This window comes from Pyrus communis, chromosome 14 (genome assembly GCF_041283825.1).
Source record: "Pyrus communis isolate YQ-2024b chromosome 14, ASM4128382v1, whole genome shotgun sequence".
In the NCBI taxonomy this organism is placed as follows: Eukaryota; Viridiplantae; Streptophyta; class Magnoliopsida; order Rosales; family Rosaceae; genus Pyrus; species Pyrus communis.
Window position 1 is genome coordinate 2,432,447 of NC_142578.1, and position 17,909 is coordinate 2,450,355.

Consider the following 17,909-nt stretch of genomic DNA (forward strand, 5'->3'; position numbering starts at 1 on the left):
GACCATATAAGTAATTAACCTACTAATTAAATCAAGAATAAGTAAATAAAGAGATTAAAAACGTGCCAAATGTGACATTCATTGGAAAATTGCAACGGAAAGTCAAGAATTGTGGAGATAAGGATTTAATTGTGTATTTAAAGAACTTTATTAATCTTTTCTTGAGTAAGAAGCACAGAAGCTAAATTACATAGGATAAATGATCTTTTTCTTTAAATAATAGAATAAAGGGGGCCGGGAGATAGAACTAATTTATAATTTTTAGCAAAAACCGTATTATTTACTACCTCTCATCTACTAAATATACATTAAATAATAATTTGTATTGAAATTGAGTAGGCTATAAGCATGAGTTTACAAAAGAATAGATATATTCACAAACCCATTTTACTTCCAACATAGCCTTATTAATATTTTGTTAGCGATCATCTTCAATTTATTCGATCTGAACAACCGGCAATTAAGAGAGGTGTGTAAGAAGTAAAAATGAGTGTATAGATAACACTACCCTTACAGAAAACCTTCCTGGCTACAGCCCACCTTAGCCTTGTAGGTGGCTACGCCATTGTCTGCACGGCGGGTCTCCATTGCCTCACCGCCGATGTTGTTAATGGTAACGGTAAAGGGTTTTGGCTTGGGTTTTGGGGAGCTGGGTTTGCTGGGTTTGGAGAATAAGGAGAAGAAGAAGGATGAGCAAGAGTAGCAAGGTCCGCCATTGCTAAAGTGAATTAGGCGGGTGAAGAACAGAAGAACAGCTGCGAAAGGAGGATAAATTGGTAATTGTATGGATCATTTTAATGTCAATTCTACCCTTGGAGGAGAAGCTGTTTTTTCTTTAATAGGTCCGCATCAACATATTAATATTGTCTCAACTTAATCATCTAGTACTAAATATTTTATTTTATCACAAAACGTCTCAGTAATCCGAGCTATCTGATTTAGGACTTGTTGAAAGAATAAACTAATATGATACTATGATAAACTTGCATACCAATATGATCCACCACCAACATCACCGATATTGTTTTAACTTAACCACTTATTAAGTGTTCAATTTTATTATAAAAGGCCTTAGTAATGTCAGGTTAAAAACTCTCACTTAATAATTGTATATTACTTTGTTTCGACAAAAATGAAATTGTATATTATTTTGTCATATACTCGATGTAAGATTCTATTCATTGCTAAAATTCTAATTTACTAACTCATTTAACCTAGTTTGCATATAAAATAATTCATATAAAACAAAATAAAATTGATTTCTTACGATTTATGTGATTCCTAAACTTATATGAAACAATTTATTTGTTCTCCAATTCCGTATAGAAAATAACTTTAATAAAAATTCGAATTTCTCCTCAATTCAGTTCAATTTTGGTTAATCTTCAATTCAAAATTTTTAAGAAAACTAATGAAAAAGGTTTGAAAAATTTAAGTTTAACGATAATGATAAAATAAAGAGTAAAGTGAATAGTACAATGATTGATTTTTTAATATAAAATGTAATTTTTCGTTAAAATAAATAGTACAAAGAATTTTTCATTAAAGTTCCATAATTTTTTTTTAGGCCTTGTAGGAGTAAAACTCTGTTTTTCTTTACTTTTGGGCCACAGACAATAACACAAAAACCAAACACGACCTAATAATTTAACTCTTTGTTTTCCTCTTCACATCCAACGTTCCAAAACTCGCGCGAGAGCTAGAGATCCATTGGAACACTCGCCCGAGAGAGAAAAGAGAGATGTCATCGACGGTGAACGACCCGCGCCAGCCCTCGGCGGCGAAGCGCTACGTGCCGTCCGCGGTGGCGCCGCAAGATCTTCCAGTGGATTATTCCGGTCTGATCGCCGTCGTCTTCGGCCTCGCCGGCGTCATGTTCCGCGTCCGTACTCTCTCTCGATTGCAGATTTGCTACTTTTAATTGGAATTTGCTAATATTTGAAGTGTGATTAATTATTTGAATTATGAATTTGCAGTACAAGTTGTGCTCTTGGGTTGCGATCATATTCTGCGCTCAATCGCTGGTGAACATGAAGAACATCGAGAACGACCTCAAACAGATCTCCATGGCCATGATGTAAGTTCCCAATTTACTTTTGACTGAATTACTTTAGTAAATTTCCAAATTTGTACTATAGTAAATTTCCAAATTTGTGCATGATTTACGAATTTACCAAAGCATTTGGGATTCGGACATGAAAGTAGTGTGTTTACAACAACATTTTTCGAGATTTGGAAGCTAAATAGTTTTTCAGATAAACATAAGTGCTTCTGACAATTTTGTTCAGTAAAAGTTAACTGCTTTTTGTGTTAGAACACCTAGACCAGAAGTGCTTTCGAGTAGAACCACCTACTTCACGAACCACTTGGATTTTAATCAAAAAAATTTACTTGCATTGCATCTAATAAAAGCGGTTTCAGTAAAATCGCTTATGATCAGAAGTGCTTCCTAGAGAAGCATTTCTAAACAGACGCTCCGTTAGGCTTAAGTGCTCCTTGTATTCACCATGATTTATGGGTTTATTTTATTATTCTCGAATGGATGTGATGGGATTGTAAATCTTGTCATGGTTTATGTTCTGAAATCTTTCCTGTTTCCTGTGTTTTTTTATCTCAAATACCAGGTTTGCTATTATGGGATTGGTAACCAACTACTTCGGACCTGCTCGACCGGGGACACAAAAGAGTTGAAATTGCTCGTCAGAGACTTGAGATGTAATACTGTGCGTTTTCGCTTTATCTGATTATCGTTATGTTTTTTCTAGATGGAAACCATTGTTTAAGTTTGGTGTCATCAATTTGAAGGGATACTAAACTGTTTCTTACATCAATTCGATTGAAAGTCTTAGTTATGTCTTGGTCTGTGCAGTCAATCTTTTGTTTGTTGCTTTTTCGTGCTAATGCTCCCTTCGATCTCAATGAGACTATTTAGAGGCTTATGGCCCTACTATGATGAAACTGGTTGCTATAGCGTTCCGAATAAGAGATGAATTATATCAAACTAACTGGAAGTTTTTGTTTTCACAATGTATGATTGGAATGCATATTCATCAAACCATTGCTTTGGTCGGGTTCATGTGCATTTTTTCAACGAATTATGTCAAACTAACTGAGAAGAAGATGTTTATGTAAGTTCCCCAACCGTGATAAGACGTAGTTGTCACAAATCTTATAGCAGTCTGGAAGGTGTGGCTGGCCTTCTGTTATATTGTTCTTCTTTTGCTTTTTGTGCACTGTATTGGATGATAGTTTATAGCCAATTATTCTTGTACTGTAAACCAATTTTCTTCCTTTTGTGCCAAATCTTCCATTAGATATCAACAATATGGAAGTCTATGGCCATCTCTCGATGTGCCGATCCCATGAATTTCGAACTTTCAAAATAGTTTTCTGCATTAAATCTGGAAGAGAGAATCTACATCAAGGATGAATGACTGCTATTAGGTATTATGTATGTTCTTTCATGCGAAGATGATGTTGGTTTTTAGCAAAACAAACGCCGACAATGGATGAATGCTACTTTGAAACTAATGGCTTTTTAGCCAAAATAGTCTCTAAGATTGGCATAACTCCTCACTTTGGTCCCTGAGATTTAAAATCGATAGAAGCGGTCCCTAAGATTGTTCATTGTCAATCATTTTGGTCATTCTGTTAGAAATGTCCGTTAAATCGATCGTAATTTTGTCAAATCAACCCCTCCCCTTCAATTGGTGGTTTCTTCAATTTCACGAAGAGTATTTACAGAATGATCAAAATGAATGTCGGTGAACAATTTCATAAACCAAAGTGGTGAGTTATGCAATCATATGAATCATTTTTGATAAAAAAAAACCAGAACTCATATATATTATTCGTGAGCTACGGCTTCATTTCTCTGGTTGTTTTGTGGTTTGTACCAGAGTGGTTATGCTTTTCATACAGCTTATTAGTTTCCAGTGTTTCTGCGATAGGTTTGAAGTTTTATTGTCTTGAGGAGGTGCCGGGATCGTTTATAAAATTTGGTCGTCTGCTGTCGGTAGTCGGGGAAAGGGACAGTTGTTACGTTTGTTTTGTAAAACCGTGATTGTCTAAATCGGATTTTTAGCGACGAATCATTTAAGCGTTGCTTAAAAGTACCTTTTGTAGCGGAGAGTGACAATGAAACTCGTTACTAAAGACCTTTCAACGCGCAGGAAGCCCTAAAATGGTGTCATCAAAGTAGGATGCGGTCCCAAAACACTGGAAATAGTCGATAAAAATGAGAAATTGTCATTGAAACTCAGTAGAAAACTTTATTTTCCTTCCCACAAAATACTACAAGGAATTTAGTAAACCAAAATCTGATAATACAGAGGCTTCTTCTATTGATTTAGGAGCGATTGTGATTCTACTTTTGAGTTCGACTTCCACCCATAGTTTGAATACACTCACGATATTGCGCAATATACCGGGCTAAATCGCGAATGCAATAAAGCCAAAAAAAAATGACCGGAGAGTTTGAGTGAAAATTTGGAAAGCTTGATTGAACAAATGAAGCAAAAAAATACCTCACAAAATTGTAGATATATAAAATAGGACCTAGATGAAAGGAGAAATAAATAAATCATCTTATTACATTAATAAAATGCTTCCTGCAGCCTTATTTCTAACATGTAAAGAAAAAGTGTTGAAGTATTTTCTCTATTATTTAATGAATAAATTATAAAAGAATTTCAAAATTTGCAAAATCCTCAAAATCCAGTGTAATCCGTTCCTCTTATCATTCGGCCCAATATCCACTCTCTTCTCCGAACTGCATCCAAAAGTAGTAGAATTAGTATGAGCTATGAAATGTAGTAGAATTAGTATGAGCTATGAAATCACTTGTAACAATAATAAGCAACTGATTCTAATGAGCTGGTTTTGATCGATCTTAACAGGATGATTATGATTTTTTTTATTTCGCGGTAGTTGTGGCCTCTTGGGCAAATCAATGACTGCATCTTTGATGCACTTGCTGGTAAATCTGAGAATTTCATTGAAACTACAATGATGTTATTCGCTTAGACATTTCGTCGAATACTTGGTGTACTTGTTGTCGTCAACCGAACCATGTTGCGCTGTCGACATATGCCGAAACAACCTACTGAGTGCCATCGATAATTTGTCGAGCGCTCTCAACGCAACCTGCTATTGAGCAAGTATTACATCAAACACTTGGCGGGCACATATACCAAATATTCAAGGATCATCGGAAGATCTTCACATGTATATTTTTCGAACTCTATGATCCTGACCACGTTGGTCACAATGTAATATAAAATATAATAAAATAAATAGGCTTTATTTTTTACCAAAATAAGTCATAATCATTGCAGTGCCCCATGAAAGTAGAGTACGTATGGTTATATTCCGTCTTTTACCTTGGTACTTTTCTTCTGTGTTAGACTCGACGTGATCATGTTCATGTAAATAGTACTCCACCATTTTCCAATGTGTTCTCTTTGCATGCGAAGCACTTCTTCCCGAGAAGTAAGTGAGAGAGATCTTGGAGGCAAAGAAACTTCCATCCTCATCGCAGATGGGAGTTTCTGATCCGTACTCGGGTTTCCAAAACCCTAAACCATTTCCAACTACTCGAATACTGCTTCTGGTTTGGGATGCATGACTGCTTTCACCTTGATGGATGAAGAAAAACCACTCTCTCTCCCCGCAGGAGAAAGTCACTGCATGCATGCAAGCAAGAAGATACAAAATTATAGAATCGTCCATAAAAATTATAAAAGTTGAAACCTCGAAAAAAAAAAATGAAAAATACTGCTCGAACATAGATAACTAGGGTTTAATCTACAGATATCTTCAATGCATGACATTTGATTGAAATATACAGTGCGAAAAAATGCTATGGAGACCAAATTTTTAGATCATTTTTTATAGATTGCATGATGTGACGATTAATGGTTGAACTCCATTAAATCATATTTAAAATTTTGATCTCTCTAACATCACCCTACAACCATGCAAGCATGCAATCAAGGAGTTAAGTTTTTTCAATTTGCTTTCGCTATGGTTATGATTTGGTGCTACATATTTCGTATACATAGTTAAAAAAGAGTGCTACATAACACAAAAAACTACCTCAACTATTGGTGTCACGATATTTTCATACCTCATCTTTAAAATTAACAATGTCATACCTCATCTTTAGAATTTGGTTCAATGTTATACCTTCCGTTACTTGACCGTTTACTTTTCAGTTAAATGCTGACGTGGATTGATTCGGGACTCACTTTCTATTTAAAAATTCATTAAAATATTATTAAAAACTATTTTTTTTTTATATTTTTAAAATATTAAAATAATAATAAAAAGTTAAAAACAAAAAACAAAAGAAAATAACCCTCAGTTTGTCCCTCCCCTCCCCCTCCCCCCTCCTCTCTCTTCTCCCCATCTTCATCTTCTTCCCCACACCTGCAAACTCCAAAAAAAAAAAAAAAAAAAAATTTGAAAAACCCATCAACCCCCCCTGCGGAAGAAGAAGAAGAAGAGGAAAAACAGGAGAAGGAGGAAGAAAAAAAATAAAAAAATTCCCCCCCCGCAACCCCCCGCGCGCGCGTGCGCGGGAAAGAAGAAGAAGGAGAAGGAGAAGGAGAAGGAGAAGGAGGAAGAAGAAGAACAAGAGGAAGAAAAGGAGAAGGAGGAAGAAAAAAAAATTGAAAACCCATCAACCCGCCTTGCGGAAGAAGGAGAAGGAGAAGGAGGAGAGGAGGAAGAAGAAGAGGAAAAAAAAGAGGAAGAAGAATAAAAAAAAAATTAATAATTTGAAAACCATCAACCACCCCTACGGAAGAAGGAGAAGGAGAAGGAGAAGGAGAAGAAGGAAGAAGAAGAAGAGGACAAAAAGGAGGAGGAAGGAATTTTTTTTTTTTTTTTTTTTTTTTGAAAACCCATCAAACCCCAAATCCGCCACTCTCATCCATTCTCCACATTTTCTTTCTCACCCATCCTCCACATTCTCTTCTGTACCCATCCTCCACCTTCTCTGCACACCCATCTTCCCGCCGATGGGATATGGGTTTTTTTTTTTTTTTTTCTGGGTTGCAGGAGGGAGAAGAGGGGGTGGGGAGGGGGAAAACTGAGTGTGGGTGTGGAGGAAGACAAATTGGAATTTTTTATTTTTATTTTTATTTTTTCTGGGGTTTGCAGGTGGGGGAAGAAGATGAAGATGGGGAGAAGAGAGAGGGGGGAGGTGGGGGACGAAATGAGGGTTTTTATTATTTTTTATTTTATTTTAATATTTAAAAAGTATTAAATATTTTTTTTAGTTTTTAATAATATTTTAATGATTGTTTAATAGAAAGTAGGCTCCGAATCAAGCCACATCAGCATTTAACTGAAAAGTAAATGGTCAAGTAACGGAAGGTATAACATTGGACCAAATTCTAAAGATGAGGTATGACATTGTCAATTTTAAAATATAAGATATGAAAGTGTCGTGACACCAATAGTTGAGGAAATTTTTTGTACTTTACCCTTGATTTTTCTATATTTAAAGCTTATGTTTAATGCATTTCATTTCATATATACGTGGTATATATATGCGAACATATATTTTCCAAAAACTAAGTCCTCACCTATTTTTCTCCAAAAAATTCCCTTCTTTGTTTTGTTTGTTCATATTCTCTTTTGTATTTTTTTCGATATGAAATTCGTACTCTCAACAACAATAATCTAAAATTTGTTCTAATTAAGTTTAGCTTCATCAATAGTCAATCACTAAGTTACCTCGATCAACATATAACGTACTCTCAACAACAATAATCTAAAATTTGTTCTAATTAAATTTAACTTCATCAATAGTCAATCACTAAGCTCCCTCGATCAACATATAACTCATGGATTTGATCGGACCTTATAACATGTCTAAGAATATATATTATGTCATTCGTACACACACACACACACACACACACACACAACTCATGGATTTGATCGGACCTTATAACATGTCTAAGAATATATATTATGTCATTTGTATACACACACACACACTTAGCTAATATAAGGATTCGATCTAAGAACGGGATGCCTGATGCATCCGAACTTGAGACCAGCGGTGAAAAATAAACTTTAGCTAACAAAACCGTTAATTCTAAAAGAAACGATCATAAATAAATAAATACGTACCTAGATTCTTAGGATGGTTGCTGTAGAATCGAGCCACATCGATCTCTCGGATTTCCTGAGCAGCTGGCACAGGCCGATACAACACCTTGTTCATCAGATAGTGAGTGACCAACTCTTCGTCTGTTGGCATAAACCTAAACCCGACCGGCAGCTGTTTCGAGCTGATGATCATTTCGGAGTCGGTTTAGTCGAAGGCGGACCAAATTAATATGTGATCTAGCTTGGAAGAAATGATGATCCGGAGATTGTTGGATCGAGGAAATGGTTCTGGTGTTGCACAAAGAAGTCAAGTAAATTTGAGCTGAACTATTGATGCATATTTATAGACTAGATTGTGTGGGTGGCAACGTTTGGAGGTAGTGGTGGTAATTGAATCCTAGTAGAACTTGGATTTTAAAGACCATTTTTTCTCTTAATTGTGTTATCATTTTCTTGTGTCTGCATTTATACTTGGAAGATTTTGAGCCTAGAGTGGTGTTTAGGTTTTGACTCTTCTTTTCAGTGGGATGGATATGTATCTTGAAAAAAGAGACCTAGTCAATCAAGAATTTGTTTTACATTAACCATAAATAAAAAATAAAAAGAAACCACCACGCAATGACTCAGTAGTTCGAATGAATTTCAAATGCGTATTATACGTAGCATATTTTGGGTTTGATTCTTAGCACGTGTGAATTATACGATGGTGACTAGAGAGAGGCTAAAATGCCTCTGTTATTGCCACGACGAAGCTACCAGTTAGTCCAATATTTTTAAAAAATAAAATAAAAAAAAATAAAAATAAAAGTTGCAAATATAATCAAGAATCAACCATGACCACTAGTTCATGTTTTTTTTTTTTATAAAAAAAAAAAAAAATCTCAACAATACGAGGAAATTTTGTTGATAACTTGTTCACGAAAGGATTTTGTCTATGTGGAGGCATGAAATCCATGAAAAAAGAAATCCTACCAATATGTAGCTAAACACGAAGTTTTAAATTTTATTTTAAGAGTGTTATTTATTAAATCACATTTTACTTGCTAGCGGATACGATGTTGATCACCTTTCTAATGCAGTTAGGTCTCACACACACACACGTGTGGTTCACCTCTAGTAGATTGTGCATTGAGCAAAATGCTATGACATTCTTTTTCATTTTGTAGCCCCGATATAACTGTGTCGGGGCTGAATATGTTAACAAATAATACGATTTATCACACCCTTTATATATTGTGGGATGCCAAACATAGACCAAGGGCTCAAGGTGGTTATTTGTGACCTTCATAAGGCAATATGTGATTGGATCATAATTCCGGGGACACTAGTATAGTTTCAGTAATATTTTATCGGTCACCGGGTGTCTAGTTTGATATTAAGTGTGGAAAATAAAAGCATTTACTTTTAGCGTTTTAATCTCAATTCTTGTTATCATATCTTGGGTGACCAGAAATCCTCGGTCACTAGGTGATCAAGAGAGATGATAATCTTCAGCCACCAGGTGACTAAGAGAGCGAGATTCACTATAATTAAGCTTATTTAGTTTACCCTCAATCCTCGGGGTTGGGCCCGAAAAACCCAAAACTCGTTTAGATGGGCCCAGATATAAAAAAAATGGGAAAGAAGCCCAATCCAAGAGTTTTAGAGAGAATAACGAACGGCGCTAGGGCTAAACATGTACTTTCAGTTTGGGCTCCATAAGCTGCAACTGCCAAACCTCATAAAACCCTAATCCCAAACCTTGCGTACGCTCCTCTCATACGCACAAGCCCGAAGACTCCGAGGTGCTCCGCCGCCGCAGCAACTAGCAGAAGAAGGAGAAGCAGGACTTTACGTAATCGGAAAATGGAGACGGCAAGAACAGTGAAGGACGTGTCCCCTCATGAATTTGTCAAGGCCTACGCCGCTCACCTGAAGCGCTCCGGCCGAGTCAGTCTCTCTCGCTCTCTCCCTCTTTATACATATATATATGTATGTATGTATCTGGGTGTGTGTATTGTATGATCGATTATCGATGTACTTTTGTGATATGAACAGATTGCAAAGCTTAGATAATCTGAATACTTGGTTTAAATTTTAGGTTCAGCGGCATTCGAATTTGTTTTAGTTTGTATACCGAAATAAGTGTTAATTTGCGAAAGTAGGAGGTTGGATTTGGTTTTGTTCGATCTGTTATAATTTTCAGTTTGTGTGATTTGATTAGAGGAAGGGAGAAGGAAATTATTGAATGACGAGTCTTCGAAAAAACACCGAACTGGATATGCCATTTTTGCTGTCGAATGGCGCCGAGGAAACGAAAGCATTAAGTTGTTATGAAGCCAGTATTCGGCATGTTGTAGTTTTTGTTTCTTAGTTATCATAAGTGAACATAAATGTCATTCAATGTGTGTAAAATACAGTTTCGTTCGCCCTTTTTAGTTGTAGCTATCAGTAGTGGATGCTAAACAACTTGATGCTTTCGAAGTTCCGATAGTCATATGATATCTTTGAACGTGGAAATGTGTTTGCCAGAAGGTTCCTTTGCTTAATGATTTTAGTGTCATTCATTTGCTTAATGATTTTTTTATACAAATCTATCACTTGCTTCCGGTTATACTTTGTTTGTCTCTTGTCAATGAGGATTCTCTTCTCATGTGTTGTCTTGTACCATCTGATAGATTGAGCTTCCTGACTGGACCGACATTGTGAAGACTGCGACATTCAAGGAGCTTGCACCATATGACCCTGATTGGTACTACATTAGATCTGGTATGTGGAATTCTCCTGCCCTTTCTCCACATACCCACAAAACCTTCGACTGGTATTGGTGTTTGTAAAACTGTTTACTGTGAGTATCTTCATCCGAATTCAATTTTTCTTGCAGCATCCATGGCAAGGAAAATCTACTTGAGGGGTGGTCTTGGTGTTGGTGCCTTCCGCAGGATCTACGGAGGGAGCAAGAGGAACGGCAGTCGCCCACCTCATTTCTGTAAAAGCAGTGGTGCTATTGCTCGTCACATTCTTCAGCAATTGCAGAAGATGAACATTGTTGATGTTGACGCCAAAGGGTGAGTTTCTTTCACACATGTCTGTTGTCATATATGAATTTTGGTGTAGAGAGTTATCGTATCATTGTTACAAACGACAACATGAATGAAGTTTTCGGCGACTAAGCTCCTTGTATTCCCTGTGTTTCAGTGGACGGAAAATCACATCCAATGGCCAGAGGGATCTCGACCAAGTTGCTGGACGGATCGCTGTCGCAATCTAAGAGAATTTCTTGAAAGACTTGATTATGGATGCAAAACAATTCAGAAAACTTTTTGCAGCTATGAGTGAGCGAGCAGATATAGGAAGGATTTTGACATGTCATGTTGTGTTTAGCAGTTTTATGATGATGAACATCGCATCCTTCGTTTTTCAGTTTAATTTTGAAGTGCTAAGTTGAAATTGGCTTTCGCAATTTTAAGTTTTGTTACTTGAACCCATTCCTACTGTCCTGCACTATTCAGAGGTGCTTCTCTATAAAGTGCTTTTGTTCATAAGTGCTTTCATTGGACCTGTCTTTCTAGAGGTACGTAAAAGTTTTTAGTGAGTGACTTGGAATAGGATTTGGAAATTGGAAGTGCTTCTCTTAAAAGTACAACTTAGGGATGGCTTGGAACTGCTTATATAAAAACCCTTTTGTTTAGAAACACTTTTAATAAAAGCGCTTCGTAGAAGCACATTGAAATTTTTAACAAAAGTGCAAGTGCTTCTTTCAAGAAGCACACAATAGATGCTTCTTTTAAAAGCACCTTAACCCAAAAGTACTTCTAGTATTTTTTTGTTAAACATAATCGTACACGTTTCTGCAGACTTGAAAACATTTTTAAATGTAAACACACTTTTAATTATTTTAAACGTACTTTTCAAACGTAAATGAAATGGTGATCTTGATTAATTATCTGATAGTATGGCATTATTAATTGTTTCTTTAATCAAAATTGGTCATTAATGAGAAATTAAAAACTAATTTAAAGTTGTAATCCTAATATTTTTTTTTTCCCTATATTCAAGCTGTTAAAAAGAATTTACACCGATGTCGGCCTAAAAGCGACCCGAGTCCGAATAGAGCTGTCGAGTGTCACGGATTCGAACAGCCCGAGTGAACGAGCGGCCCGAGTCGGGTCCCACGAATGGTGCTCCACCTCATGCCCTCTCCTTACGCCACGTGGGACCTCGACAAATTCGAATTCTAGAATCTTAAACAAAATTAATTAATTAGCACTCAAGAAAAAAATATCCAAAAGAAAAAAGAAAAATTCGAATTCGAGAAAGCCATTTGCTTTTCGTTGGATTTGGGTTTTGCTTCGATCCCTACACTCTGTGGATTTTGCCTCCCGGCGTGGATCGAGATAGGGTTTTCTCTGATCGGCGCGATCGCACCTCCGTCCTCCGCCGTCCGTCACTGTGAGTCTGTTTTCTTTTTCCAGAATTTTCAGTCCTTTCATGCTTCATTTTTTGAAATCTTCATGTTTCTGTGCATATATGTACATATATGTTTGTGTATGTGTGTTTTTAGATATTGAAATGTATGTATGCATTTGTATTTCGTTTTTAGATTTTCTGTTTGGTTACCGAGAAATGGGGATAGAAAATGAAGTTTATTCTAGGCGGTTAGGTTGGGTTGTTTGCTTGGTCTGGAAATATGGAGGCTTTATAGTTGTGCAGTGGACTATCAGTTTGGACTATTAATTTAAATTTAAATTTCGAATGAATGGTTTATTTTCCTCAAGCTTGCCAATTTGTTCCCTTTAAGCTTCCAACCAAAGCGGTAGTGTTTTACTGCAAGCTAATTTTGTGTGGGTGTAGTGTTATCACTAAATTATGATAGAATCATAGAATTGTGTAGTTACATACGGAACCGCATAATTTCTTTATGTTTACTCGAATTTTGATTTGGTTGTCGCCTCTGAATTTGGATTTGAAACCATCCATGGTAGTAAGTGCGTTGTTGGAATTTTTGGAGTAATATTTCGTTTTGCGTTTTGAACATTTTATTTTATTTGTTTTATGAAGTAGGTTGAAGCGGTTATAATAAGTAGCGCCTATCAAAAGCGTGGTTCGGCTCTGTGTTGCGAAGGATGAAGTAAGTAGGAGGGTGTTGGGATGATAAGGCTTCTGATAATGTTATTGAATGATGAAACTGTATTGGAGGATATATGAGTTTGATTTGTAATTAAATTGGGTTTAGGCAGTTTACTGAGGATGGATGATGATGGAGACTTTGATATGTTTTTACCCTATTGGAACAACAAGAATCCAACTGATCGCCTTTTCATAGTCTCTTGCTTTATTGCGGCCTTAGTTGGAATTTTGACTATAGCCTACTCCGCCTTTCAATGGAGGAGAAATATAAATCTAAGTTGGATGAAAGCCATTGCCAGGTCAAAGAAAAACCCTAAGGCACGTCACAAGGTTCCTATAACTCCCCATACTTGGGTTCTAGAATCTGTATCTCGTGGAAAGAACTTGAATTGCTGTGTTTGCCTAAAATCCATGAGCCCTTCTCAAACTCTTGGGCCTATGATAGCTTCAGATAGTTTTAGTCACCATTGCGACATTTGTGGTGCTGTGGCTCATCTGAGCTGCTCGTCTAGTGCCCATAAGGATTGCAAGTGTGTATCCATGATGGGGTTTGAGCACGTGATGCACCAATGGGCTGTCCGTTGGACAGAGGCAACAGATCAACCTGATGAAACTTCTTTCTGCAGCTATTGTGAAGAACCGTGTAGTGGGTCTTTTCTTGGCGGATCCCCAATATGGTGCTGCTTGTGGTGTCAAAGAGTGGTACATGTTGATTGCCACAGTGGCATGTCCAATGAAACAGGCGATATTTGTGATCTAGGTCCATTCAGAAGGTTGATTGTGTCGCCTCTGCATGTAAAGGAATTGAACCAGACCTCCTCAGGTGGATTTCTGAGCACCATTACTCATGGAGCCAATGAAATAGCATCTTCAGTACGTGCAACTATTAGGAACCAGAGCAAAAAGTCCAAGCATGGAAATGAAAACTCTGCTGACACGGGAAATAGTGGTAGTACTGGGGATATGTCTACAGAAAGCACAGCTGATACTATTCAAGCTGTTAATGGTTCTCATGAAGGTGAGGAAAACCGTAATGGTACTGTGAATGTGAATCTGCAGCACCAAGACAATGATGTAGATAAGAAGTTGGATTCCAAACCCAGTTTCAAAAGGAGCACGTCAAACAATAAGAAGGATGAGTCTCAGGTTTTAGGTATGAAACAAAGATATGAGTTGATTGATTTATCACCAGATGCAAGACCCTTGCTAGTTTTTATCAACAAGAAGAGTGGGGCTCAGCGTGGAAATTCATTGAGAAAACGTTTAAATATTCTTCTCAATCCTGTTCAGGTTTGATTCTTCTACCATCTTGAATAGACGGAAAAAATTTATTTTCCATCGTTGATACATGAATGAGTCAAGTAAGGTTATTACATGCCATGGTGGAAAAGAAAAGCATTTCTTTTCGTTTATATTCATGTGGACTAAGTAAGGTTCTTAGGTAAGATCTTTTCGTTTATATTCATGTGGACTAAGTAAGGTTCTTAGGTAAGATTTAAGGTTTGAATTTTGTGATAATAACTGCCTATGAACAAATGGGATCTAATGTGAGAAAAATATTAAAACCTGCAAGTTTAGCCTCTTAATGGAATAGGATGCCCTAAAAGAAAATTATAATTGCTGCAATTTGTCAACATTAAATGCCGGCCTATCTCCTCAATTGATGTCTACGGAGTTTGATCAACTTGTACTTTATTAGTAATTGTGGTATTACATATATTTTTGTTTAAATGTTGCATGTGCTTTTGTTTCCTGTAGGTTTTTGAGCTGAGCTCAACACATGGACCAGAGGTGGGTCTTTATTTGTTCAGAAAGGTGCAGCACTTTAGAGTTCTTGTGTGTGGGGGAGATGGTACCGTTGGTTGGGTTTTGAATGCCATAGAAAAGCAAAATTTTGATTCTCCTCCTCCAGTGGCTATTCTTCCTGCTGGAACGGGGAATGATCTTGCTAGAGTTTTGTCCTGGGGAGGAGGTTTGGGCTCAGTGGAGAGACAAGGAGGCCTTTGCACAGTTTTGCACCACATAGAGCATGCTGCAGTAACCATTCTTGATCGTTGGAAGGTAGCAATTGTAAATCAAGAGGGGAAGCAGCTCCAATCGCCAAAGTTTTTGAACAACTATCTTGGTATGTAATAGTAGAATACTGAATTTTTGCTGGATCTTTCTTGTTCTCATGTTGTTTGTATGTCTCATAGTTATTGACTTAAAGTTTTGGCTCAGCTCAGTTCACAAACTATATACTCAGCTCAAATTTAAGTCTCGGTCCCATGTATCGGACCAATTATCAATTTTTTGGCTTCACATCTTTACCTTATTCAGATCTCCTTATTCAGATCTTTCAGTCTGTATAAATAGCTCACTGTCAAAATGTATGAGGTGAGTTGGAATATTTTCTGTAAGGAGAAAAGAAAAACCTACAAAATTTATCTCAACCTTAGTCTTATTGTTCTGCTGCATAAGAGTTTACTCTCTGATATTCTAAAAACAGTCCATCTGATAAACAATGTCGATTTGGTCAGTCGATGAGTTAATTCTGAGTATTCTGACTAACTTCTACGCCTTTTTGTGTAAGTTTTTCATCACATTGAGTGAGCTCTCATATGACTTACCACCCACGAATCATCAACTCTGGCCTGCTTCATTTGCAGGAATTGGGTGTGATGCTAAGGTTGCTCTGGACATTCATAATCTACGAGAGGAGAATCCGGAGAAGTTTTATAACCAGGTAATATTTAACAAAAATGGAATTCAAGTTATTTAGAGTCAAACTCCCTTGTGCTATATTAGGCATGAGACTGATGGAGACAGGTTGGTAAGAATAGGGGAACTATGGTGCAGATGCTATTGCATCTTCGAGTCTGAGATCACATGTGGTTGCAATATAAATTAGAAAGCAATTAAAGTCAATCAAACCTCAACCTGGGTGGATCACATTTTAAATCGGTTCCTGTCGTTGTAATCGTTGTTTGTTAGTAGTTTTATTTAGATTTTACTTTGATGTGTCCTTCTTAAGATGTTGAGTTTGTTACCTACCTGCAGTTCATGAATAAAGTTCTTTATGCACGAGAAGGCGCGAAGGGCATAATAGATAGAACATTTGTAGATTTTCCTTGGCAAGTCCGAGTTGAAGTGGATGGAGTTGAGGTAGAGGTCCCTGAGGTGAGTATGAAAAGTTTTAATTATAAACACAGAGCACAATGACTGTTGATTCAGAAATCATCATATTGCTTCGGATTTGGCTGTCTGGATTTATTATGATTGACTAATTTTGAAATTATCAGTGCTTGACAATTTTGCAAACGTTTTCAGGATGCAGAAGGTGTACTTGTAGCGAACATTGGGAGCTACATGGGTGGTGTAGATCTGTGGCACAATGAAGACGAAAATTATGACAATTTTTACCCACAATCTATGCATGATAAAATACTTGAGGTTGTAAGCATTTCTGGAATATGGCACCTTGGGAAACTTCAGGTAATTTGGGTATACGTGGAAGCTCTACCTCTCTATAAGTGCGATGCATATACTTACGTATCGGATTGATGTCTTGCTAGTTAGTTTCAATTTGAAAACGGATCATGGTTTTTATATCTGGCGTGAACATTAGATTTGGGAAAGTGTGCTGTGTTTCTGATCTGCCATTTTGTTTGGTACAGGTTGGGCTTTCCCGTGCTCAAAGGTTGGCACAGGGCCAGTCAATTAAGATACAGCTCTATGCTGCATTGCCTGTTCAGGTTGACGGGGAGCCTTGGTTTCAAAAACCTTGTACATTGGCTATATCCCATCACAGCCAGGTCTCTTTCTCTCTCAAAATTCTCGTCCGATGAAAATCTAATTTATAGGTAAACCTGTCCATAAGTTTGCCATATTATGTCGTGCGCAGGCATTCATGTTGAAGCGGGCAGCCGAGGAACCACTAGGTCACGCCGCCGCCATCATCACTGATGTTCTTGAGAATGCCGAAACCAACAGTGTGATAAACGCTGCGCAGAAGCGAGCTCTTCTTCAAGAAATGGCGCTGAAGCTGACATAGAAAAGAACCTCTCTATAAACTGCTTAAAATTAGTGAAAGTGAAAAGTTTTGATTGTATCTTGCTTAATATTGATATGTTGTATACCATCATATCAAATGTATTATTATTATTTTTTTTTGCCTTTATTTTTGTTGTGGTTTTAATAGATTGCTTCTTGTTGAAGCGTTGTTGTACATGAACCTTGTTCATCATCAATGGAAATAGGGAATTTTACGATTTTTCTGACATCGGGCCAAAAGACCGTGTCTTACTATACGAGGATTTACCTACACTCTGATAGGTTACCGTGGTGTATCTGACTAATAATTAAGCAGTGGCGTACCAAGCGGTGGGGGAAGTCTCCTTCCTACCATATAACTAAAAGTTCGTCGAAATTGAGCCATTTAGTATTGCAGTATAACGATATTTCTCTTCACTAGTAAATGAGAGGTTTTAAAGTTTGATTCTCTTCACTAGGAAATTGAGAAATCATATATTACAATGAGATTCACTCGAGAAAAAATAATATCACAAGGAGTTGAACCCGATTGAAGTTGGGTATGAAATTGTATGACTACTAACAGGAAGTGCAGTGCTCCGGGAAGAGCGGCTGACCCCTTTGATTTCAACGAAGCACGAAGGACTCGAGCAAGCTGGAGTTCT

At 37.1% G+C, this 17,909-nt stretch overlaps 4 protein-coding genes across 6 annotated transcripts; 3 read left to right on the forward strand and 1 right to left on the reverse strand.

The window, feature by feature from the left end:
- The first annotated feature begins 1,635 nt into the window (after positions 1-1,635).
- LOC137713529 (protein Asterix-like) lies at positions 1,636-2,852 on the forward strand. Its single transcript, XM_068452839.2, has 3 exons — positions 1,636-1,882; positions 1,977-2,077; positions 2,625-2,852. The coding sequence occupies exons 1-3, from the start codon at positions 1,742-1,744 to the stop codon at positions 2,689-2,691; spliced, it is 309 nt and encodes a 102-aa protein (XP_068308940.1). The 5' UTR covers positions 1,636-1,741; the 3' UTR covers positions 2,692-2,852.
- Positions 2,853-4,475: 1,623 nt separating this feature from the next.
- On the reverse strand, positions 4,476-8,562 carry LOC137712029 (NAC transcription factor 29). Of its 2 annotated transcripts, none has more exons than XM_068451178.2 (3): positions 8,146-8,561; positions 5,382-5,684; positions 4,476-4,771 (listed from the first exon to the last, which is right to left on the reverse strand). In XM_068451178.2, exons 1-3 carry the CDS (start codon positions 8,315-8,317, stop codon positions 4,710-4,712), a joined length of 537 nt encoding a protein of 178 aa, XP_068307279.1. In that variant the 5' UTR covers positions 8,318-8,561; the 3' UTR covers positions 4,476-4,709. The 2 variants fall into 2 exon arrangements, with proteins under 2 accessions (XP_068307279.1, XP_088540797.1); XM_088684671.1 differs by lacking the exon at positions 4,476-4,771 and adding an exon at positions 4,787-5,145 and having other exon boundaries at positions 8,146-8,562.
- Positions 8,563-9,828: 1,266 nt separating this feature from the next.
- LOC137712774 (small ribosomal subunit protein eS19x) lies at positions 9,829-11,591 on the forward strand. The gene is made up of 4 exons (XM_068451934.2): positions 9,829-10,053; positions 10,782-10,872; positions 10,988-11,171; positions 11,302-11,591. Exons 1-4 carry the CDS (start codon positions 9,970-9,972, stop codon positions 11,372-11,374), a joined length of 432 nt encoding a protein of 143 aa, XP_068308035.1. The 5' UTR covers positions 9,829-9,969; the 3' UTR covers positions 11,375-11,591.
- A 633-nt stretch (positions 11,592-12,224) lies between these two features.
- LOC137712757 (diacylglycerol kinase 1) lies at positions 12,225-17,492 on the forward strand. 2 transcript variants are annotated; one of them, XM_068451908.2, is made up of 8 exons: positions 12,225-12,555; positions 13,165-14,523; positions 14,992-15,358; positions 15,882-15,958; positions 16,273-16,392; positions 16,543-16,707; positions 16,890-17,027; positions 17,117-17,492. In XM_068451908.2, the coding sequence occupies exons 2-8, from the start codon at positions 13,354-13,356 to the stop codon at positions 17,264-17,266; spliced, it is 2,187 nt and encodes a 728-aa protein (XP_068308009.2). In that variant the 5' UTR covers positions 12,225-12,555; positions 13,165-13,353; the 3' UTR covers positions 17,267-17,492. The 2 variants fall into 2 exon arrangements, with proteins under 2 accessions (XP_068308009.2, XP_068308010.2); XM_068451909.2 differs by having other exon boundaries at positions 12,352-12,555; positions 13,168-14,523.
- The last annotated feature ends 417 nt before the right edge of the window (positions 17,493-17,909 follow it).